Here is a 25855-nt window from a genome sequence, read left to right as displayed (position 1 = left end):
CCCTTCATCCTTTCCTATCCATCCCCTATGGCGCAAATGACCTCAGCTGTCGGTCGCCTCCCCTCAAAACTACTACTACTACTTGGTTTATGGGTATGTATAGTTTGCAGTAGTCAAGACACTATGCAATAAAAAGAATTGCTATATTTTATTTATATAGACGAATCCACTAGAAGTATTAAGATCACCCTGCCGTTACTGGTAAGTCTAAGCTTGCTGCATGTGGATCATATGCGAGCGGCGGAGAACACGGGGCTTGAGTGCGCCCCAGATTACATCTAACCACCATAATGTATTCAGCCCTGAGTTTCCTACCTCCGCTGTGAGTCCCTATTGCTTCTACCCAATGCGTAGAATGCAACTCCTCACTCTCTCTCTCAGTGTCAGTTTATAGAAAAAAAGTGAGGAAAAATTAGAATTAAACTTTATTTCAAATGAATTGAGATATCTAAGATTTTCGAGATGCAAATTAATAAATCGATATGCGATGCATAATGCACCGGTAGCACACCCCACAATTGAATAATGCTAAGACAATCAATAAATATAGTTTAAATATATAGATACTTGTACACCCCTGAAGGATATCACTTTTTTTAATTTCAAATTTTTAAAAATTTTTCTCAGATTTCCTTTTTCATAGTACAAGTACAGGTAGCGTTTTCACCGCTGAAAGGCTCCCTGTTCAATACAATGACTGCATAATCCTCATTGTATCCCCTTACTGTAAACTGATCTGTTACTATTACTTCACTTTAACCATTAATATCAGATTCATCTCACTCTTGGTTAGTGATTCAAACGAAAATCAAATTTAAAAAATTAATCAAGACAATAACGTGAACTAACGTAAATTCAACGGGGACGGTACTGATCAGTCGGTAGAGATGCAGAAAAAAAACACTAAATTAGAATTATCTACGAGTATGTCTACATAATACCACGCAATCCGCCGCTGGGGTGTGTGGCTGGGGTGTTAGGTTACCACCCAAAAAAGAGAATAAAACGACATGCAAAACTAACATATTCATGCCAACTTACTCCCACAGTGACGTATTTACTCATGTAAAAATCTTTACAAGTCACATGCATGCAAACACGCATACTATCAACTAACACACACATGCACCTTAGAATGCAGCAAAAATACAAATACGTACAAAGTTATCTATGAGGTGAAACGCTGTACGGTCTTGAAATAAGGCTTTTGAGGAAGAAATATGAAATCAGAATGGAGTCTTTTAAAATATGGGTATATAGATTTTAAGCTCGGTAGAAGGGTAGGTGAATATGTGGTAGATATGGATGGCATAAGGGGATTTGTTGGAGAAATTTAGTAAAGTGGACTGAGGACGCACCGAAAAGTAGATGGATAATGAAGGTTGTAACTTCTAATCGAATTTAGGGATAGCGAGAGGAGGGGGAGAACGAATATGAATATTGGACCACATGAATGGAAGAAGGATCAACATTTATGTGAAACAAAAGAATGAAATATGCAAGAAATCACTTATTATCATCATAGGTCAACTGCCGCGGTCGGCAGGTCCGTGGAGGCCTCTTCACTGCCATGTTTTCATTTCCTGTGCCCTTCCCTTCATTTCCACGTAGCCATCACCCTCTTCCACATCGTCCGTCATTTGGACCCTCCTCCACCCTCTCATGACTGATGCCCTTCCACCGTTCCTTCCAACACCTTCTTCAAGAGGCAGTCCTTTCGTAGCACGAGTCCAAGCCAATTTATTTTTCGATTGTTTTCAACAAAATTCTCCCGCTCTCCTCAACAACTCATTCCTCACTCGGTCTGTCCACTTTATGACTAGAATTCTTCTCCATACCCGCATCTCAGGCGCCTACATTCTTTCCCGGTCCCTTTTTGATACATTCCATGGTTCACACACAAAATACATAACACTCAATACATGCACTTACCTAGGCTCTTTCCCAGTCCAATATCCATTCCGCTACATAACAATTTTAATATCCTGCTGAACGCTTCCTTGACCATCGCTATCCTTATTTTAATTTCATTTTCATTCATCCAGCTTTTTTTAACCTCCGTACCCAGATATTTGAACCTCCCTACTTGTTCTAACCTTTCTCCTTCCATTGCAATATTTATTTCCTCATCTCCAACAAAATTCATTACTTTGGTCTTTCTTACTTTTGCTATTTATCATCAAGCCATCCTTCGTATCATTAAAGTGTTGTAACCTGTTTATACCGTACCATCGAACGGTACAATAAATCATTTACTATTACTGCTTGCCGCGAGTGGAACAAACTCAGCCCATCCTTGAGGGAATCTCATTTAATTGCATCAATTACAAGAACCTTACATAAGAATCTCCTAAAATTACAACAGAATTGCAAGTAAAAGACTTCAGAAGCTCACTGTCATATCATATTCAAATAACTATCAATCAGAAATATCCATTTCACATATTTATCTTACTGTTCAAACTCACTTCTTGTGATGGGCTATAGTTAAAAAACATTTAAAAACTATAATTTAATTGTATTGTAGTAATTTTTTCTCTCATACTTTTTGTTCAATATTTCTTACTTCTGTTTTATTAATCATTAATTTTATTTTAATTGATAGTTCTCCACATTTATGAGTATATCAGTTCCCCTTTTGTTTCTTCTCCTATTTTTCATACATTTCTTTCTTTTCAACATATTTTTTAATTTAGTGATTTTATAAAATTATCATTATCTATCAGGAGATTTTCGCAGGTTTTTCACACTCCCCTTCAAGTGTGGGTGTTTTTCTGCAGTATTTCATCAAGGATAAAAGCCTTATTCTTTACGTTTTTCCCACAATTTTGCCTATCTTTCTACACTCTTTGTACTCGTGCATATTCATCGTAAATCTATTTTCATTATCTAGTTCTGTTTTATATTCTTTAGCACTGAAATGTAATTATATTTTCATTGAATGAATTTGACGATGGGTTAGAAGGAGGAAGGGACTACCACAGTCTTGATCTCGCCCGAATAAAGCAGATTTATTTCATTATTATTAGTACCCTAATTACTCAATGGCATCACGCTTGCATCTCCTCCTCCTGAACCAAAACTGATCATCCCTAGAATATGCCTTGCTCTCCATCCTCTTGTTGATAATCCTGAGAACCACTGAAGCTGCGTGGGAAATCAAACTTATTGTTCTGTAGTCCTCATATGATGCAGCCTTTACCTTTTTTTGGAATAAAAAAGAGCACTGATCTAAAAAAGTCTACCGGCCAATTTCCTCTTCCAAAAATGCTACGAATTAGTCCATAAAACTTTAGGTAGGGGCTTGTATCTCAACGGCCACTGACATCTGTCACTTATTTAGTTTATTCATTTTCTTAGACACAGTGTTTCAAAATTTGAAAATAAAAAGCTTTAATTATTTTACCAAACTTACTGGTGTACGTTTACCTGTAAGTGACAGTTGATGCTACAGGATCAGGGTTCACTTTACATTATTGGGTTATTTCGTCTCAAATGAATGTTAATAATTTGGTATTCGTGGTCACGTTAATCATTGTTACCTAATAAATAATATACATGCATATACCTATTTCTTTAATAGATCCCGTATGCCATTTCGTCGGCTAATTTAATGGCTAATCGCCGTTGGCTAATATCATTTTTGGACTGTATGCACGCGATAATTTTCATATGCACGAAGCTTCCGGTTACTAAAAAAACTCTGACTCCTAAAGTAAACACAGTGACCGGTGGTGGGACTCCGGCCCCCTCACTCTTAAAAACAGACGGCGGTGTGGCACCAGTTAACTCCGCCTGGCGGAATTACTCCACTCACTACCTCATTATAGCCCCCTAATATTGGAGGAGGAATGAACTTCAACTGTCTGTTGTAACGCCAAAATGTGTACCCGGCTCCACTTGTTTGATGAACGCCACTGTTTTTTCTATCCCCATGCATCCTCCGCTACCTGAAATCCAACAGAACATCTTTTTCAACCGACGTAGGTGGCCTCACCCCTCGGCTGCCTTGCCTGAAAATCAATGTTATTTTCCTTTTATAAAATGGAGCATTCATTCGGTTTTTTCAGGTGAATATGTCTTGAAGGAGTGTTTATCGTGAAAATAAGGGTATATACAGAGTATATACAGTATATACATGTGCGTACGTTGAGGATTGAGGGGGTTATGAAAGACTGGATCGAATGCAGCGGCAATAGCCAAGTGTGAAATAAGCAGATGCGGATGCCTTGTTTCCTGTAATAATCCAAAATCAGGCCTCATTGTCCTTGTCTAAACTGTAAAGGATGGGCGTAAATGGGATGTATAATTATTACGTGATTGCTGGCGATGTCAGCAATCACTTACCTTGGCGAGTCCTGTGAAAGGGAAAAAATAATTGCATTACTTTCAGAACGCATCCTGTATTTCTAACTGTAAACACAGATTTTCCCCTCTTATTTCATGAAAACGTTTTAACCTTCTTATTTAGGGCCTCAATTTCACCCTTCCTCTGCAAACTTTCCGCATCCTCACACTGCGTCTTCCACCACGCTTCTTGTGCTCCATTTGATATCCGCCTCAATATAATCACGGGCGCCTTTAATTGTGCAGAATCACGAAGTTTTATTCCTAGCGTATTTCCTTTCCCGTCATGTCGTGTATTATTTAATACAGAATCTGGGGTGGGAACCTTTAGCTATGCGAAGACTCGAGGCTAGATTAAACTTATTGCAAAGATATAAAGCGTTTGGTTTTGCATCCGACATTGGAGATATAATTAGGCCCCCTAATTACATTGGCAATGCCGAAAATTGCTTCAAAATTAGAGGGTTGGATTTCCAAACTGATAGATTCAAGTATTGGTTTTTCTCATATATTACAATATAAATCCATCGCTCCTCCCCGGTTTCTGGTTTACCCGTTTTCGGGTCCGGTTGGTTAGGGTTGTGTAAGAGCGGGTTGGGGTGGGGTGGGAGGAACGGGGAGTGGTAGGGGTGGTTATTTTCCGCTTCCCGGTTTCCTTTTGCCCGGTTTCCAGCTCCAGTTCCGGTTTCAGTGGGGTTGGGTTGCGTTGAGTTGGGCTTGGTTGGTGAGGGGCGAGGAGGGAGGAACGGGGAGTGGTAGGGGGGTGGGGTGGGGTTTTCCGGTATGGTCGGATCGGGTCGTGTGGGGTGGGGTCAGAGACCAACTGTTTTGACGGTTCCTTGCTCTCTGGAGTATAGTAGTGTATCCATGTTTTGCCCGCAGTCCTGTATCGACGCAGTAACTCGTCAGAATTTTGACGGAAAAGCACCAAACCAGCCTCCGAATCGACCACACGATTGCCTTCATTCTCCACTGAAAGCAGACGCAGCAATCATCATGCCGAGATTTTTGCACACCTTATTTTTCGTGCAAAATTGAAAGAGCAGCGCCTTGTAATATGCCTGTGGCCTTGATTGCATCGCGAGCTTTGATTGCCGATCACTATAAACCTTATCGGGTTTTTTGTCAATCATTTCGGACGAAGTCACTTATAGTGAACGTCCCGAATGATGTTCATCAATTAAGGATGTACGGCCATATTAAAACTCATTTGCCAAATTGTAAACAGTCCCAAATACAGGAGCAGATGTGCCATGAACTTCATCCAACTGGGCTTTCTTATAAATTTCGGTGTTAAGCCTTTTAAATAAAAGTGTTTAACCATTGCATGAAACACATTTTTGTTGATTTTTTCTAATAAACTTAAGGTTTTTGCTTCAATCCACTATGAAAATGAAACCACGTGATGGATATAGCTGAATTTTTAACAGGTCTAGTGAGAGATGAGGCTTACTAAAAGAAAGCCTTTTCCTATACTAGAAGAGCCATATCTTAGATTTTCTAGGGAATTATTGAATGACTCCATATTAACGGATAATGGTTGAATTACGAATAAGGCCATTTAGGTAGTTATGAGGCCTCTTCTGCTTGGATCAACAATATTATCAATAAAATATGGAATGTGCAAATATGTAAAATGTGAATGTACACAAGGCACAATGATTAAAATATTCTGGGTTAACCAGAAAAACAGATTATATCGCTCACCTTAACTAATTCCCATGGAAATAAAAACAAATTCCTTGCAATTGAGAGCACCATTTCACTCAATACAGCACTTTCACATATGCTTTGCACCAGATTGAAAAGATATTTGTTATCACACTATGTACTTAAATTCATGAGAACTCCTCCCCCTTCCATGTCCCACAAGTCAACTTTATGAGATTCATCATTATCACCAGGACACTCTGGTTATCCTATGTCCATAAATTCCCATATGAAATACTTTGTTATAAAGGCTAATATAGATACCATTAGCAAAATATACATAAGGCATACCGATTTAGTATATATGTTGATAAAATTGTATCTTTTAGGTCCCTTATTTTTACCAGTATGCTGATATTGGTATGTTTTCTCAGTTCCCTTCCTTTAATTAGTGGAATTCATTACAAGCACTTCATAAAAAAATGCCATTTTTTTGGCAAACAACTTTTTGTGTCAGTTTTACCACAGGTATTACATACTGTCAGAATTCCAGTTTCTTGGCTTACATAGTACTTGCTTTGTATAGCCTTTGCTTCCCATCACCATATGGGGATGGGAAGCAAAGGCTCTACAAAGGTAATGGCTATGCTATTCACCGGTATAGTATTAAGTTACACTTGCTGAGAAAAATGAGCCTTTCTGAAAGAGTAAAATACAGGTTGTCATTTCACAAGTGAGAAAAAGCTTTTCCATCACATTGGTTATTATTTTGCAGAGTTAATTTAGGTTTTTATGTTCTTAGTAAACCCAGTAGTGAAATCCTTAGTACATTCAGCTAATTAAGGCAAGAAATCAACCAAAGCCTTCTGACTCCATGTATGAGCATACACTTTAACCACATGGGTAAATTTATTTTCAAATTATTTACGCTTTGAGAGGTGGAATATCAGAAACTATTCGACCTCAGTTGAGTAATAATTATCTTCACTGCCCATGAGTAATATTCTTTAAGATAGGTTTTATTTTTTAAATCCTCTCTGAGCTGGCACTTGAGGAATATGGTGGATGATACATAGATATGGTAAGTTAAACAATAATATGTGTATAATCATAGGGCTACAGCAACACCAACAGTCTTGGCAAGCAATATTTGATATGAGCTCATATTGCAGTGTATCACTATTATATAGCAGTATCCAATAGAAATTGATCCGAAGTAAGTAGCATGAAAATAACTAGAAAAGTAAAAAATCACTTAATATCATGATACCTTCTATGGAAACTGTCTGAACTTAACTTGATAAACACATACATAAACATAATTTAAGTATTGAAGACACTAACTAAACTCCTTTACCCATTTCTCCATAGACATGAAAACCTATTTATCCTAATTAAGCACCTTGAAAATTGTACATATTTAAATTGCCAATTGGGATTTCATTTGGAAGCCTTTAGTATTCATATCCCTGCTTTCCCTCAAGGTCCTCATATTAAAAATCTATAATTATGAATTAATTGAATTAAATAAATATCTGAAATAATCTTTCTGCAAATATCAATTTACACATTTAATTAACAAATTTAAAATTAGTAATGTCAAAAAGCGCACCTTAAATATGCGACATTATGGCAATAGTGATCCTACAGCCATCGACAGCGAGAGGGTGAAAAATTTAGGCACCAATTTCGACCCCCAGATTTAGGATAAAAGAAGTGTATCCTCTATACATCACATTACAATGCCATAATTCCAAGTGCTAGAAACAAGACAACTAGCAGAAGAATAACTGCCATGGCAGGAGTGTATTGTACTTCCATGTTGATCACAATAACATTGGTCATGTCTTTCAGAGAGTACACTTTTACTCATTGAAAAACAGAAAAGCTTCATGACATTAGGTGGGAAAAGGGGGAGCTTTCCTTATGCAAGAGAAATTTGGCTTCTACCGCATGAATGCAGTTTAATTCTTGCTATTACTTTATTTTATCAATTTCTTGAATAAAGATATTTTAAGGGTAGAGGTAAAAACATTTATTTCAAGTGCTAAGTCTTTCACAAGTCTTTCATGACTAAGAACATCCTCTTTGTCTTCATGTTTGTTTCCATGCCTTGTTTGTGTACTTTTTAAATCTTATTTTGGTATATAAACATCACGGAAAATAATCTTTCAGCACAATGTTGTATTAGGAGAGTAAGCATTTATTAATACCTTTAGTAAAACTGTAGCTTTCTGCATGAATTTCCTTGGGTAATCATAGGCCATTCGCCAAACCTTTGCAAAAGGAGTCAGCTTTTCACTATGCAAGCTCACTTAGTTATAAAACCAACAAAAATGAAAACGTGCTGATAAAGACTAATTGTAGGGTAAATATGGTCTTGATTGTTTAACTTAAAAATATGAAACAGCAAGAAAGTATGCCTATAAATAAATGAACTATACGCAACACAAAGCATATCTTAAATCAATTACTGACAAAAATTAATGACCGAAGTTGTAGTAGTGTTTATGGGAGGCGACTGACAGTTGAGGTTATTTGTGTCATTTGGGAAGGACAGGAAAGGATGAAGAGAAACCTGGAGTTAACATTAGCCTACTCTTAACGAAAGGTGCCAAGGGGTCCGCAGTTAAAGGTCCCATCCGACGGACAGAGTACTCACTTAAAGTGCTATCCACAAATCACCTCAAGCAGGGATCGGGATACCACTGCAAAATATCCACCACCACTGGGATTTGAACATGAGCCCTCTGGGCTATTGTGTTAGCTACCATCCCAATCCCCATGAACTCTCTTTGAATACACTTCACATCAATAAGTTTGTTTAAGATAGTCAATCCACTAAATTATGTTCCCAAACAATAAAAGGGTGTAGTAAATGATATAAAAGTTAGAAGACACATCTGCATCATCATGAATGGACTTTTACATAAGCTACAGGGTTTTGTGATGCCAACAATATCAATATACGATACATGCAACCAAACAAACTCGTTTACTAAGAGCTAACAAAAATTACCCTTTCCCACACTGAAATTATATTCACGTAAAAGTTTGCCATGCAATGGCGACGTATGATAATACTTCCTACCATTTATTACCCAAAAAATTGAAATCCTGAAAATACTTAAACCAAAACATTTAGAGATATCCGCACATATTCTAATGCAATCTGCATTTTGAATTAATAAATAGTGAATTATTGTGTTTAATGTATATAGTTATTGTTTAACATGTAGAGGGGGCCTGATTTAAACTAATAGAAACAGGTGCAACAAATTTAAAAAAAGGTTAAGCTGACAAATTTTAACTAAATCTTCTACGATGAAAAAATTTCCTATAATTATGTATACTTCTTTCCCATTTCAATTTACCTTTTTTAATAAATATTAAAATGAAATAATATATTTCATATAATTAAGGTCAATTGACGATTGTATTTAGTTTAAAATACAGACAGAAATGTCTCCAACAAGAAAATAAAATTAGATGACACACTGGCATGCAACTAGTCCAATGGTCATGATAAAAATTTCTAGACTTAAAAAGCCATTTCGTTAAAAAAAATAGTTTTGGAGCAATTTCACACAAAAGAAACAAATTTCATTCATGAAGAAAAACTGGGAAAAGTACTGGAGTAATTTGTTTTCTCCATGGGGTGGTTTTGTTAAATACCTTCCATGTTTCAGTAACGTAATATTGAGGCATTCATATAATCAATTTACATAAAGTTGACTGTCTTGAATGGAATTAAATAGCAGATTCCACAAATCTGTGAAAAGTTAGTGCATATCACAAACATGTATGTAAAGAAGTTTTTTCAAAGGTTAGTACTTCTTTTAAATTTATTTTTATCCATTTACTACTTAAATATTTAATGCACTTAGCATAGAAATGTTTACAGTAAAAAAGTATTTAATATTTATAGAATACAATTCCATAATTTTCAATCCAACTAATTAGTATTGCTTTCCTTGCATATATTCTTTAAATCTATGTCCAGTCACAGGATAGTTGTATATTTACCATGAATTATTTGAAACATCTAAAATGAAATTTTATGCTAAGACATGAGACCCTGTGACCCATTTATCTTGAAAACATTCAAGATATTAAATTAGAAATTTTCAGTCCACTACACAGTGCCCTGATTTCTGAAAATGAACTGCAATCCTCGTGGCAGTTATGAACGATATCAGCAGGCAGAAAGGGAGTTCTCAGACTTCAGCCCTTCCGTAACTACACATGGTCAGAGCTGTACTCATAGTTATTTTCACTGCACTTCAATCTGCTTTTTGCTTGATATTAACTGCTCAAACATGCCTTTCATAATGGCAGGATTTGTAGTGTATGAAAATTATCACATTTGAAATATATTTGGTGGGCAAGTTAGGAATACACTTAATACTGGGTATAATAAAGGAGCCGCAAATGGGATGACTTCTAGCATTAGAGACAGAAGAGAAAGAATTTTAAAGTTAAATAGCCAAACAAACACAATGAAAGGTGAGTATATGACAGCAATTTCTCATGTTTGTCTTCAAGTCCTATACCCAAACACAGCACCCAGAAGAGGCGTCTTATTAGAATGCATCAAAGTCCGCAATTAATTTAGACAGGGTACCAGGGTATCCCTTGATTAAGATAAGGAGTTCCCAATTCTTTAAATATAAGCTGCAATATTGATGCAATAAATCATTCTCCTAGCAGTAGCCCCAATGTTTTACGGAAAACGTTCACCAGCACATTAAATTCAGGATAGGAACATATGTTAAAAACAATATGCTTCAGTCAATATCTGCTCTTGAAAGATGACCTGCATGTATTTCATAGGAAAAGTTGGTGAATGATAAGCATTATGAAAGAAACTTTTTATAACCAAAACATAAAGATCCAACCTACAGCAAACAATAATGTGCAGAGATAGATGAAATGGTTATCTCCACATAGGTAACATCAGGAAAGTAGTAGAGATGAAGTTGCGGCAAGCAGGACGATTGAAAATTAAATGTGTATCATACATGGTGGTAAAACTATTTCCAAGAGTCTTCTAATGGGTACTTATTAAAATTTGAAAATTACGGTGTGCACTTTTATAATTCACATAATCAGTAAACTGCTCCATGTAACCATGTTTCCAAAATTGAAACAACATTATTAGATTAAAACAGAACATGCATGGTATGTGCCTACACGATGGCAAAAAATGAGCAAAAGTAGTGTAGCATGTATTTAGGTGCAAGATAACATTTATCTTTAATTAAATATTCTTAAATTCAGTTTTTGACACTCTGTCGATTTCTTGGAAGCGAAATTTTCAAATACAAATTACACTCTTCCTAAATCCCCCAGCTGCTATACACCCTTTTTAAGCTAAAAACAGGCTGCATTTCAAGATAGACCTTACATACTAGTTAGGTAGGTAACAATTAAATAATGCCCTTCCACAATAATTACACCCATCAAATCGGCACAAAAATCAAATATTTAATTCATTATTTATGAACCTAAATTCATTTTAATGTTTCCAAGACATCCTACTGTTTCAGGCATATCAATCACATTTGAGGTTAGCAAAGAAATATGAAACTTTATAGAATTTCTTTAGCTTCTCTACATCAAAATTAGTCACTTAAAGCATTCCAACTGCTGATGCAACTTTATATCTTGGCTAGGAATTCAAAAACTATGATACTACAAATTAAAGGTACATGCTAACAGTTTTGCCTCTAGGCTAATGAATAATGAAATGAATGTCAGAGCATTCAAACCTCATCCTTTTATTTTGGCATTTATATACAGGTACCCTCGCATTACACAATTTCTGGCTATGAGTAATCACTGATTGGAGTGAAATGGCAAAATGAGAAATATAGTAAAATGAGAATTAAGCATGCACTGATGAACTGATGGGTGCAAGTAAACATGAAACTGTGTATGCATATAAATGATTGCATGCTCCAGTTCCATGAGTTGTGCAAATACATTGTACGCAGCAGCTTTCAATTAATTTTTTCGATCAAGTCTTAGGGTAGATTCATGAATTGAGACTGCATATTACAAAGGTAACCTGTACTATAAACGGTCTTACACTAATTAAAAGAGTTAAATGTATACCAAAATACATTTAAGGTTACCATTAAAATTACCCAAGTGATCAAACTTTTCTTTGAGGTTTATTTTAATTCTGACTTAATTTGTTATCATCAAAAATTTGTCGAGCTATTTTGGTGAACAACAATTCCTGTAAAATAAGGTATAGCAAGCCATTCCACAAGATGAGTTGCCGCAAAACTACCTTAGTACCAAAATAGATATACAGATTACTTTTAAACAGCAACTTATATTGTTATTCCAGTTATCATCATAGCCTGAAGGTGGGTGAGGAGGGATCAGCTAACAACACTGACACTCATTGCTAAATATGTACAATGTAGGATTCAGTTTGCTTGAAAAATTATTCTTAATACCCTAAAATACTTAACTTACACAAGTTTAAATAATTCAAATTGGGCTTCCTCTTCATTCTTCCAAAAAGTTCTTAATTTTTGAGCAGAAAGTTTTATGGTCAGTCAGAACATGATATATTTCTGATTTTGTACTTTGCTATGGAAACGTAAGCAGAGATCAACAATTTTGATCACAATTACAACATTAGCACTAATCACTTCTAAATGATCATGTGATCTCACAACATCCAAGGAAGATAAATACCAAGGTTTTTCAATTTCAAACTAAACTCTGATTACAACACATTGTGTTTACAGCATCAAACAAACTCCATTCAACATTTATTATTGTATCAAGTTTACGTCAGATGCTTTCGCATATCATCATGAAAAACATGCATGGAGTTATTTACAAATTTTACTTCCAGATGATGAAAACTTGACAGTGTAAATAACTGTTAAATGGGAAGGACTCTCAAAAAATCTTGTTTTAACTGCTACTTCTTACCACCATTTGTAACTACTTGTATGTATTAAAATATTTTCAATAAATGTATATCTGTCACAATATATGGCTTTTCAATGACCAATATTAACATTTAAAAATGGGTCATTTTAAGTTTCAGAAACAATTGATGTCAAAAATCATTGCCATGAATGAATTATTTAAATAAATGAAATACATAAAATAGCAAAATATGACATCATCATAAAACCTACCTTAATTATGTTTAAAACTTAAGCAGCATTGTTTATACAAAACATATATTATTATGTTACAGAATAATTTCGGCCAACCAAATAACTTGATGAAAAAAGAGGCCACAGGGCTAAGTATGAATTGATTTTTACCCTTACCTATCAAACAAACCTTCAAGTTAATCACTTTTTTATTTGATCAGTACACCCACCAGCACTGGATATTTAACAAGTTAATTTCAGCCAGCCAAATACTTTGGGAGACATAAGTTTTCTATTTGTTCGTTAGATGCACCAGCACTGGAGTTTTGACAGTTTAATTTTGACTAGCCAAATACTCTGAAAGAAGAGTTTTCTATTTGCTCAGTACACGCACCAGCACTGGAGTTTTAGTTTAATTTCATTCAACTTTTACAGACATGGGCACTAATTATTTGGTAGACACATGAGCATTGGAGTTTTTAAAACATTCTTTGTACGCTTCGTGACTTTAAGGCCAGATGTTGCCTTAGGTCACTTAACTATAGCATTTCTGAATAATTTGTACGAAAGCTGGAGAATGCTACAAAATTTATCATTCCTGAATAATATATAGGTTAACAAATTCATCAATTATCAATTAATTATTATGGTTTCTTCTGGAATGGTAAACCAACTTCTTTTGAAAATAAGATGATACCCAATTCATTCTGTCAATATGACACATGATGATAAAATGAATATGCTTAGTTTTGTGGAATGAAGACAAACCAAACTTAATTCACTCATCTTTCAAATTATTTTTACAAGCATACTCAGAGCCACAACAATTCGTCTTTTTAATTCATTTCACTTTCACAGTTTAAAAGTTGCTGTATAGTAACTCTTGTTTACTATATTATTGATTATCATCTGCCTTTTGTTTCTTGTTGGTTGAGTACGATGCTTTATGATCAGATGGCTTTTTTGCACCTCCCTTGACCCCAACAGAGGTGTCTGCAAAAACAAAATAAATATTAACAATCCAATAAAAACCCTCATTTTAGTGCATTTATAACCATCAAGCCAAAGAGTAACATGAAAATGTACACATTTTTGCATACATAATGAAATTTTCTGACTAATACATGTAATAATTAAAGGATGGAATACAAACAATAACTGGTTCACTGCATCAAAAAAATAAATAATACAAAAAGATAATGCTCGCATTCTACTGCATTTCAATGGCCATAAATTCAAGAGTGATGCGTCACTACTAGTGTGCTAGTCCAAACTAGATTAAAAGGAAATCTGCATGAGTCAAAAACATCTTTTTCTCATGTACCATTCATTTTGCAGCAACAAAATTGGTTATCACTCAATAGGAAATTTTATTTTTGTCAATTTTAAAAGGAAACGCCACATCTATGAATTTAATAAGATATGGTGGAAAAAGTACTTTTGACTGAAGGAATTTCAAATATTTTCTAAGTCTATGTCAAAACATTAGGTCAAACCTGGGTAAAGGGCAATATTTTTGTGTACCTCTAAGAAAAATTCTTTTATGTATTAGTGTTCATGTTTTCACAGTATACTATATGATATACTAGCTCTTTGAAAACAATCAAAATATCACCACAGAATAATAATAATAAGAGAATAATAATTTAAAATAACCATGATTTGTTGAAACAATAACAGAACAAGTATCATTAAGCACAAAATTTACTTTAAAAGTGTTCATCTTAAAATTATTCTCACCTTGTAACCACCTCACTTGTGTTGCTGGTCCATAACCCTTTTCATTTCTAGCTGCAATTCTAAAAATAATTGCAGGCTTAGTGGTGGTATCTATATGAGCGGCAGCAAGAGATGAATTGGGCACTGTGCATTGGTTGATAGGGCCTGAATACACGCGTACAAAAGCCAATTGCGCCGGTGAGCTTACAACTGTTTTATTATCACCCTAAAAAGAATAACATATCATTAGATTAATTCACCATTATTACAAAATATAAAAAGCTGTAGTCAAAATTGATATTAGGTTACAAAATTAACAACCAAGTTCACCAGAACAATGCTCAATATACTAAGGAATATGACTTGCATGTTTTATGTTGAAGGTATATCGAGTAGTTGATGTATCGCGTTTTAAGTTGCTATAAGCATATGGATGGCATTCACAGGCATTGATAATACCACATTTAATTGGAATGTGCTCAACCACAAAATGAAACCAAACAATAATAATGAGAAAATATATTTGGAAATGACCCTTAATATTTCTTGTCTTGACCCCATTAAACCTTTTTCTCAATGTATTCATAAGATTATTGCCACATTTCTAGGTCCATAAGATGCACTGTGATTTTTCAGCTCAGAACTTGCAAAAAATATTTGGATCAGACAGAAAAGGATCAAAATATTTTGAAGTAAACCCTTAATAGGTAGAAAATGGGATCGTTACATTAAAAATTAGTAGACATGCCAATGTTTATTCATCATATAAGCCCAGAAATCCATCATCACAGCTGCTAAATCATTTCCACTGTTAATTTCACTTTCCTCATACCCTATGTCATCTTAGCTTCCATCTTGCCAATTGCGATTGCCACAGTTTAAAAAAGAATTCATGATATTCCACTTTTAATTGTCTGCAAGGACTGTTTCAACTAACCACAGACATTATGGCCATTTCATTCTTCCCATCAGTGTGATGCCACGGGTTTGGTGACTTTTAGCATTACTTTCTTATTCACATAGCAGTTTTTGTGCTACAAAAGATCTGGTCCGAATACACATCATTTCACTGTATAAATTACTTGCACGATGATTTTGCCCCAAAAAAATTGGCAATAGGCACCTATCACTAATTTTCTCACTTTAATTAAAACCATTTTATGTTGAAACAGTGGCTCATTTATTTATTTCCATCAATGTATTCAAAACTAGAGGCCCTAATTCCTCCTTGTTTTCTATTTCATTATCTAACACATATATCGTCCTGGGAATTTCAAACATTTCTCAGGTTCTCAAATGGTTAGGTCCTTTGTGAATGAAAGAGTTACTTAATGAAAATGCCATAGAACAGAGGCCTTCAAATAAGTTTGGCAAGAGATATTATTGCATTAAGCTCTCATGAAAAGCAGCATTAATCTGAAGATGTTGTTTATATACAGTCAAAACTGTGTATATTATGTAATACAGAAGTCCTAAAATTACAATGGTGTGACCTGGATGTTTGAGGAGCCGATAGAGAGTGACGTGGAAGAGAGGAGTCCAACAGTGGTGCAACCAGGTGGGAAAGCTAATGGAATAACTTAAATCCATAAGGATAATTACGTACATAAACATTAATTAAAATCATCAATATGCAAGCAAAAAAATTGTGTCAAATTTTAGGCAATTAAAGATCAACATAACTTTTAAATATCTGATTAAATTATTCAGTTCAATCCTTATGTCAGTTTCATAACCATTTATTACCAATTAAAAATCCTTGTATCATTTCAATTGAAATGGAGGGCAACCATTACATCACTTACTTTCTTAAAACTGAAGTTTAGCAACCTGATTTTTTGGTAGTGGCTATAAAGCAATGTTTGCTCAATGTTCATTGAACGTGTCGTGAAGTTATCCTAAATTGCTTCAACTTCTCTGGACAAGGTTTTAATATCTGGACAAAGTTGTTACAAAGGTCGCCCTTCTTTGCATTCTTTCATTCCCTTGCATTATCATTTTTGAGCAATTATTACAGAGAAATAACTGAGATATTGGGATAAAATTTATCCTGCCTATTAATTGATCCATAGGTACATTATGCTTTAAATTGCAGCTATTAATACTGATTTGGTTTGATTCAGCAAGCGGTAGATTGAAGTAACTCACAGTGTGGAGAGATGAGGCTAGCAGTGTGAATAATTTCCTTCATTTGAAAGGTTACAATGCTTGACAGTGAAATGATGAATGTTTATGGAAATGATAGCCCATCATATGGCACAGTTGAGAGGTGGAAAATGAATTTGCAAACAGGCCAGATTTCCCTCGCAGATGAACCAAAAAAGGGAAGACCGTCCCTCATGGCCAATGCTGCCACAGTGAAGAAAGTGGAGGACTTTATCCTGTTAGATCGAAGAGCCACCATCCAAATGATCATGAATGAGACTGATCTTAGTTAAAGCAGAGTGCAGAAAATTACTGATGATCAACTGAAGATGTCAACGGTGCCAGGAAAACTAAGTTCCATGACTACAATCTCCTTTTCAGAAGGAAGCATGGTGCAACCTGCGATTGCAATCACGGCACGCTGACAATCAAAGCCATGTGGCTTTGAAATATTGCCACATCCACCCTATTCCGCCCATCTAACCCAAGAAACTTTTTCTTATTCCCAGACCCTTCAACCGATTCACCAGAAAAATACTTAAAAGTATTATTTTCTCACATCAAGCATATAAAATGTTTGCCCTGATTACAAATTTTGATGATATTACTGTTTTGAGTAAGTAATAAGCAATACAGTTTTAATTAAGGTTTCATCTCACATGTGGGGCTGCCACAAAACTTAATATGCATTGGGCTAACGGGGATGTTAGCTATCTGATGCATTGTATCCTTCCTGATAAACTCGGGAGTCTTGGAGGCATTCAACCCTAAGTAGTATAAGGGTGTCATAAAGACATAGGAAATGGTTGCTTTAAATAAAAATGTTGATAATATCAAATAATAACAGTAACTAAGCATGGTATGAAAAGTTAAAATTGATAATAACCTCATGGGATCTTAAGAAACAAGATAGCCATTCAGTATTGCTTTTAACTTGAATTCACGAATTACAATTCAGAACACAGAAATGAGCTAGCATAAAGGGGTTTTGGCCCAGGGATGTCGAATTTCTGGGCTTCTGTGATGAATAAACATTGATATTAGGGTAGCTGCCTATTTTTTAATTTGACAATTCAATTTTCTTGATAATAAGTGTTAACACCAAAATAATTTGATACTAATCAGCTTGATCCATGTATTTTTTGTGAAATCCAACCTGAAAAATCAGGATGCATCTTACGGGCCGGGAAATACGGTACATATATTAGTTTGACAGAAGTTATTTTTTCTTTACCTATCATATAGCTCTACTAGATTAACTCTTAAACCAATTCTCCTGTTATGCATACTACAGATTATAATAAAAGTTATTTTCAACCCTAAGATAGAAAGAAAAAAATTGGCAGAAATATTTACTTCCCTTGCACTCACCCTTTTGAGTTACACCCCATTCTTTGTCTAAAAATGACAGTAACACTGTCACAATTGTCAAAATAATTCACTGAACAACTCAAGAGTTATGTTAAGGATGCCAATTTAATTGTATTAGGTACCTTTATTGCATAAACCTTAAAGTAACAGTTGGCAAAATACAATTGAATCCACCATAGGACTGGTGACATCAATTTTCATTTGATTGTTTATCACTCGCCAGGCATCTTTTCATTGATCGGTGATTATATCTTGCACAATTGATTAAAAATGAAAATGGCAACCATATGATCAGTGGTGGCAGAACATAATTGCTATCATTGTTTTGCATACTTGATTTTAGTGGTCAACACCACATGACCACCATGTTACAGTTTATATATTTACATGCGGACCACAGTGTTTTAACTAAATTTGTAATGGACGACAAAATGCTGACATTTATAGTCCTGAATGTAGTTTCAGAATTACAATCATATTATTGAAAATAAGAAAACATCATGATTTTAATAAGAGAGAACAAGAAGTTTGCAAAGAACTAGCCATATATATTTTTTGGTGCAAGCAGAAGGAATGCAGCAATACCATTTTGATTACTAAAAACATGCTTTGAAAGCAAATTGTCTGGTAAAGAAGATTGTGAATGATGAAAATTTATGTACATAGATATAGCTGGTGGGTCGCAGTAGTGCAGGGGGTAAAGTGTTGGACTACTGACCGGAGGGCCCAGGTTCGATTCCTGGACAAGCCACTCTGGGCACCTCCACCTCCACCCAAGCTATGTGATTTTTCAGGTACCAGATCTTCCTGGGAAACCATAACCGGCACAGGGAAAGAAACTGGCCCCCCTACCCTGATGTGTGTATTTCACTCGCCGTCGGGCTAAGTACTGGGTGAACTCTACCATCACCTACCAAACCGACCTTCGGGTTGATTACTGTGTTTATGCTTTTTTAGATATAGCTGCCAAATCGTAATAAATATTTTGTATCTCATGCTGTGTGGGTTTTTAGCAGATTAATTTATGCATATGGCTCACATGTAGACCATACGTGGAAGTGTAATACATGGTCTGTGCTATAAAAGCGCAAACTGGTGCTATCTGGTGGCCATGATGTGGACTATAGTCCCGCCAACTACCGGCACTAGTTGCCCGAGACCCAATGAGCCGTCTGTGCTAGGTGGATCGTCGAGCTGTGCGAATGGTGCCAGTTATGTCAGTTTCTGTTATCCTTGTTTTTACTGTTTGTTGAAAATGGAAATTGACAAAATCACGGAGCAACGAATCAACAGAGCTTTTGGTGAAGTGCAGTAAAAGTTATCATGAAATTACTGAAATGTTGACAGCTGGACGGTGATAATGCTCTGAAGAAACCATCTATTTTTCAGTAGATTAAACATTTAGAAAATTGCCGACAAGACGCCATGACCGGGCCAGGACGACCTTCAACCACCTGTATTGATGACAACATTGATTGTGTGCGGTCCCTTGTCCTTACCGATCGCCAAAAAACTGTCCGAATGATAGCTGGTGAACTGAATTTAGGAATATCAACAGTGCACACTATTTTCACCAAACATGATGGATGGATCCTTCACATGACAATGCACCTGCACATTCAGCATTGATTGTTCACCAGTTTCTGGCAAAAAATTCATTCACCATCCTTGATCATCCTCCTTATTCACCAGATATTGCCCCTGGCGACTTTTTACTATTCCCAAAATGCAAAAATGTGATGAGGGGACATCACTGGGAAGACGTGGACACAATAAAGCAAGAAATGACGAGACAACTAAAACGCCTCACTGACGAGGACTTCCAAGGGTGCTTTAAACAATGGAAAAGAAGATGGAATAAGTGACAAATAAGAACAAACTGATGCAGTTAACAACGAATGGAGAGTACTTTGAAGGGAACTAAAATCGATATAGACTAAATTTTGCTAAGTTAAGTTTTTATGGCCTCAGTTCGCGTATTTATTGGACGAAGTTGTATTGTACAGTACTGAAGTTTGACATCACGATGTACAACCACTGCAAATTAAGAGAGTAATTCCATTTACTGCCAAAATGAAATGATAGATACTAAATTATATTATTATAAATATATAATGCCAGAGCTTTGTTAAGTCCTCTGCGAATACATTGCACCTGTTGTAACATAAGGCAATGAGAATGAAACAAAGGTAGGATTTTTTTCTGTACATATATTGCAAGAGATAAAAATTATTCCATGGCCACTCAAAATAATTGCCCGTGATCAAATTATTTTAGTAAAAAATGAATTCTATAAAATTATGAAAATAATATTATTGTCATGCAGAAAAATGCTGGATTTTATTATTTAAACTCTAAGTTGCTCAAAAAACTCAGAGTCAAAATTGCTCATTACATTTTCTATTTGCTTTTGAAGACAGCAAATTAATGAGCTGAGGTGTGATAAACATTAAATATTCTCCCCATACAAAATACTGTGTCTAAATATGCAAGGGCCATCTATGATGAAAAACCCTGCATGCATATCAAGTATTATTGATGCTATATTATCGTTACTGGTTCACTGAAGAAGGCATTTAACTTTGAAAAATATGTAACCATATTTGTGAGCATAAATGTAAAGCAAGCAAATATTTTTTAATTACTTCAAAGAAATAATACTTTTTTTCACTCTAAAAACTGGGCGCATTTTTTTCCATCCTATGATTTTGAATAATACTCCATTTGGTATACAGTTTATACCTATGCATAAGAATTACCTGTAGAAATAGCATTATAATAAAGATATAATCAATCCTGAAACTGGCACTTTCTCATATTAGATGTATATTAATGAACGCCACAGCGTTCTTCTTTCCTCTAATTATTGCAATTGAAGAGGAAAGGAAAATATCCAATTTTTAAGTCACAAGATTTGTAACTTTCATGATTCATGTGGCAGATGCTTTCTGAGAGAGGATGGAACTTCTCAATCTCAGATAAAATGGAGGTCAAATTTAATTATTTCTTATTCAACAAAAATATTACAAACAATTGGGTGGCCTGGCAATGGGTTATCATCTCTTCCGGCTGAAAATTTCCTTGGCATGAAGGTTACTTTATTTAATTCGGAAAACAAACTCATCAAAAATAGTGAATAGGTTGGCATAAATTTGTTGGCAACCTCTGCCTCTGGGCAGGAACCAACTGCCAGTTAAGCTACTCGTATGCTTTCATGAATCTATTTTCACAGCACCAGAGACAGCACACCCAATCAGGATACAGTTCTCCACCATAAGTTGCAGTGCTGCAGAAGTTGGACATCTGCCCACTCTGTAAGTGTCACAGGTGATTGTGACAAGTGAAAACAGATGCACAATGTCTGTCATTTGTTCATCTCTCAACAAAACAGACAGTGCATGGGTCATCAATGAATTCAGTTTCTGTCAGACCCTACCATAGACAGTAATAGCAGGGTATACAATAATGCAAAAATGGAAGGCTTAACTGGATGCATGAAAATGTAGTTTGAGTCTCCAACCACTAACAACTGAATTTCCTGCACTCTAAAAGATCCTTCCTAAAAGAGAAATATGCCCCTCCCTGGAAAATGACTGAAAGTGACCTCATCACTATTGGTAAGTTTACCCTCATAAGCAAATCATCCTCTAACCATGTTTGCTAAACTCATCATGTCCTGAATGAATGCAGCCACCACAACCCTCACACCACTCACTCACTCACCCTCACTCACTCTCTCACCACAGCTACTCCAACATTTAAGAAAAATTGGCAAGAAGGAAAAACTCATTATACAGATAGTGGACCAAGGAAATTGTGTTGATAAGAATTTGTATAAATAAGGGCCTCAATTTCATTACAAACACAAAACTCAAACAATACCAAGTGATCCAACTTTAAAATTCTGAAGTGCAGTGAAAAGTCTACAAACAAAATCTACCATTTTTGGATTTAAAGAGAAAAAGTGCTTCATTCAAATGAATTTCTCAGGACCAAGGTCATATAGTCAAATCAAATTATACAAACAAAAATTCCCTATCAGCCAAGTTTCTCCAGTACGTTTCCCCTGGCTCAGCTTCTACCACACAATTTAAATAATACACAGATTTCAGATCCTAAAACAACATCAAAATGTTGCCAATACCTTTTAAGAGACCACGGTTACCCAAGAACACAAGGTTAGTTCCCTTTGACATAGACAATTTGCTTACTTGTGTTCCAACAATGGAAGCAGGGCAAAGAGCTGAAACACTCATGTAGCCACAGATATTAAGAATGAATTAAAATCCCTGATTTAACAGGAAGTCAATCAGATAAATGGGTTCTCACCTTTCCTGGCCACGATTTTTCTTAATTTTTTAAAGATAATATTTAATTCGGATAACGAACTCATCAAACATAGTGTATTGGTTTCAATACATTGATTACATATGTCTCCTGCCTCTGGACAGGAACCATCTGACTGTTAATCTCCTGCCTTAACCACCTACATTCCATGCACTCAAAGACCTCCTTACCAATGGAAAAAAATGACAATGGATCTATCATCTATTATAATTCATAAGCATGAGCTCAGTGTATCTGTGAGGTGTGGCGACTAAATAACTGGACTTGGGCTGCCACTGGCAAACAGCGGTATCTTTTTAATTATGATGAGATGGTTCTCTTTGAGAAGAAGATGCCAAAGCAGACCTATATTTGTGCACGTGACAATTGATTTATTGGTTTAAACAATCTCATTTACCAATAGAAAAGAATAAACAAAATGTGTTAATTTATTTACCACAACAACAATTGATGAAATTCTGAACACATATGTCACTAAATTCTGGTAAACTGATATTATATCAGCTGTCCTCTTGTATTTTGATGGGTTTCATACATGTAGTTTCATATCTTCAGGATCAATAACTATTATTAATACCTTGTATTATGCAGATCCTGTCACGATAGAAAAATTACATATCTACCGTAAGCACAATGAGTCTAATCCAGATCAGTCAACCACAAATAAATAAACATATACATCCAGCAGACCATTCTCCTGCAGAGATGACAACAAAACCTCATTTTTGGTTATTTCAGGAAATATTATTTTAGAAGGAATTTCAATTGTCAACGATAATCCACATCTGTAACCACCCATGTCCTATGGCTCAACCTCAGAGAAAGTGTCACCAATATCTAGCTAACCCTGAAGGCACTGATTGTTAAATTATTCTCCACTGAGCAATCAAGCCCAGTGAGTTTCCTGCTTAATCCTTTCCCTCCCATCCCTTATCCTACTTCTTCTCACTTCTTTATCATTGTCCATCGAAATCTCTCCCAAATAGTAATCCCTTTTCAACACTGCAGGAAATGATTAATTGAAAAGTTAATTGTAATTATACACTTTTAAAGTTTATTTACAATATGTTCCACTGTCTTTTAGTCATTTTTAGGTACATACTTGGAGGATGTACTTTTAGAGTGGTGCTAAGATGTCAATATGAGTTGTAAATAAACCTTAAAAGCAAAATATTACATATGACTTCTCATTTTATCATTATCAAATTCAGCCATGTTTTGACTGACACCATTCAGTTGACTTACTGCCTTTAAGCAATATTTTCCCTGTTGCTGTGTCCTTGTACACATCTTTTTTCTAGTTAAAATTCATAGTTTCATACATGTTTCTTTGTTCATTAAAATTTTAATATTCCTCATTTTGTGTGACTTCATCCACAGTACTTTTTCAGCCAATCCCTTCCTTTCAAATCACATCCATTTATTCACATACCTATCTGGTGATTTGAATCAACCTCTCTATTATCAAACCATTGTATCATTTTTGCTCACACCAAAAAGAGACTCAGCAAGCCACAAGAAGATTTATGCCAGAGAATGACCTCACTACATTTATCATTCACAATAGTCGATTGAAGGGTTAGTAAGCCAGAAGATGACTGTGATAGGAGTTATAAAACTGAATATGCAATAAGATATAGCATTCATTAGTATTTTCATGCCAAATGAGTTGTTAGTAGCAGTTTTAGTATAAAAAGATTCATACCAAGTGGCTAAAAATTAGGATACCCAACTAATTATCCTCGTCAAACTTAGTAACTAATATTTTGGTATCTAATTAAAAAAGGTATCATTTGTAAAACTTTTTACCAACTTGTGAAGAATCCAGTCAACATTCTTTCAGGACCTACTAACATTCCTCGCCCTAACTTTCCCAGTTTTACTACAATTTTAGTATGTTGCTATTTTTACCACACTCCCCTGGTAACACATGTGCACCTAGTTAACATTTATGGCTATTCTGTCATACCCAAGCTTCACTTCCATACAAAATGTGGAGAGAAGTAATCACTATACACAGCCATTTTTGTTTCCTTAGAGAATATATATTAATCCACTCCACATATTACCAAAACCTTTCTTAAAGCATACTAGGGTTTCAAAAACGCAGCTATCCTAGAATGCTTGCAAAAATTTGGCAAAAAAGACAAAAAATGATCTGCTTTTTCAATTATTCCCCGCTTACCTTCATTGTACATCATTCTACCCTTTCTTCCTATCAAACGAATCTGTGGGACCTGTTCAATGAAGTTTATTATAAATACTTTATTCCCATGACTGCAATTAATTAAATTTATGTTAATGCTAAATTAATATGTAATGTATTAATTGATACAAGGTTCATTATTTTCATTGAATTTTCCAATGCAAGTTGAAATATGTTCAGTTCAATTACACAATGTACAATGTTGACATTTTGCTTCAACCTGAACACATCATCAGCCAAGGCTCAAGGCTAATTTGATTCTACAGGAAGACTGTGGATAAGTCTGCTCTTCCTTATAGGATATAGAATATGTTTTAAAATGTTAGAAGAGGGGAAACAATCACTTTCAAAGGAAAGTGGGACAAAATGAAAGTCATGGATCTCACTGCTGTCACATTTTCACATTCTCTTTTTTCAGAGTGTTCAGAACATCTAAATTTGTTTTTTCTGAAATCTCCAAGTTTTCCAAATTAATGAGTGTCAAATCCACAGATACCACACATTTCTATAAGAAATATGTACTTGAGAAGAGGGTGAGGAAGTGTCATGTCTAAGTTTCAATTTTCTTGAAAGAAGAAAAAGAAAACAATCTGAAATACAAGGAACATTGTTTATTGCTAAGTAGGCAAAAATGTCTTTCAAATTGACAACAAAATTTAGAATAATAAAAACAAACTAAAAAACTGGGTACAGATTAGTTTTGGTAAGGTATTGCCACTGAAAACATGGCCAAGTGTGACTTATGTGATGCAATGCCAACACTCTAACAGAAATAAAAGAAATTAAACTCTTTCAACACATTAAAAAAAACCAAAAGGGTCATCAGCACCACTCTCTCACTGACAGTACTACTTTAATGATTGAACCTCATCAATTTAAGCAATTTCTCTTTATGTGCCTTCCAGAAGTTCATTCTTCTTTTCTTGCAGCTCTCACTTTC

General features: G+C 35.1%; 1 protein-coding gene across 3 annotated transcripts in view; it reads right to left on the bottom strand.

Moving 5' to 3' along the window:
* Positions 1-12154: 12154 nt before the first annotated feature.
* The window catches only part of LOC139686107 (host cell factor 1-like), an 87536-nt gene continuing 73835 nt past the window's right edge, over positions 12155-25855 (bottom strand). For all 3 annotated transcript variants that reach the window (XM_071583278.1, XM_071583279.1, XM_071583280.1), the window contains 2 exons: positions 14868-15072; positions 12155-14120 (listed from right to left, as the gene is read on the bottom strand). In XM_071583278.1, the coding sequence (XP_071439379.1) occupies positions 14023-14120; positions 14868-15072 (303 nt within the window). In that variant the 3' untranslated portion in view covers positions 12155-14022. The remainder of the gene's footprint in view (positions 14121-14867; positions 15073-25855) is intronic.

The sequence above is a fragment of the Hetaerina americana genome, unplaced genomic scaffold, assembly GCF_022747635.1.
Source record: "Hetaerina americana unplaced genomic scaffold, ioHetAmer1.1.p SCAF_13, whole genome shotgun sequence".
Lineage (NCBI taxonomy): Eukaryota > Metazoa > Arthropoda > Insecta > Odonata > Calopterygidae > Hetaerina > Hetaerina americana.
This window is presented reverse-complemented; position numbering and strand designations above follow the sequence as displayed.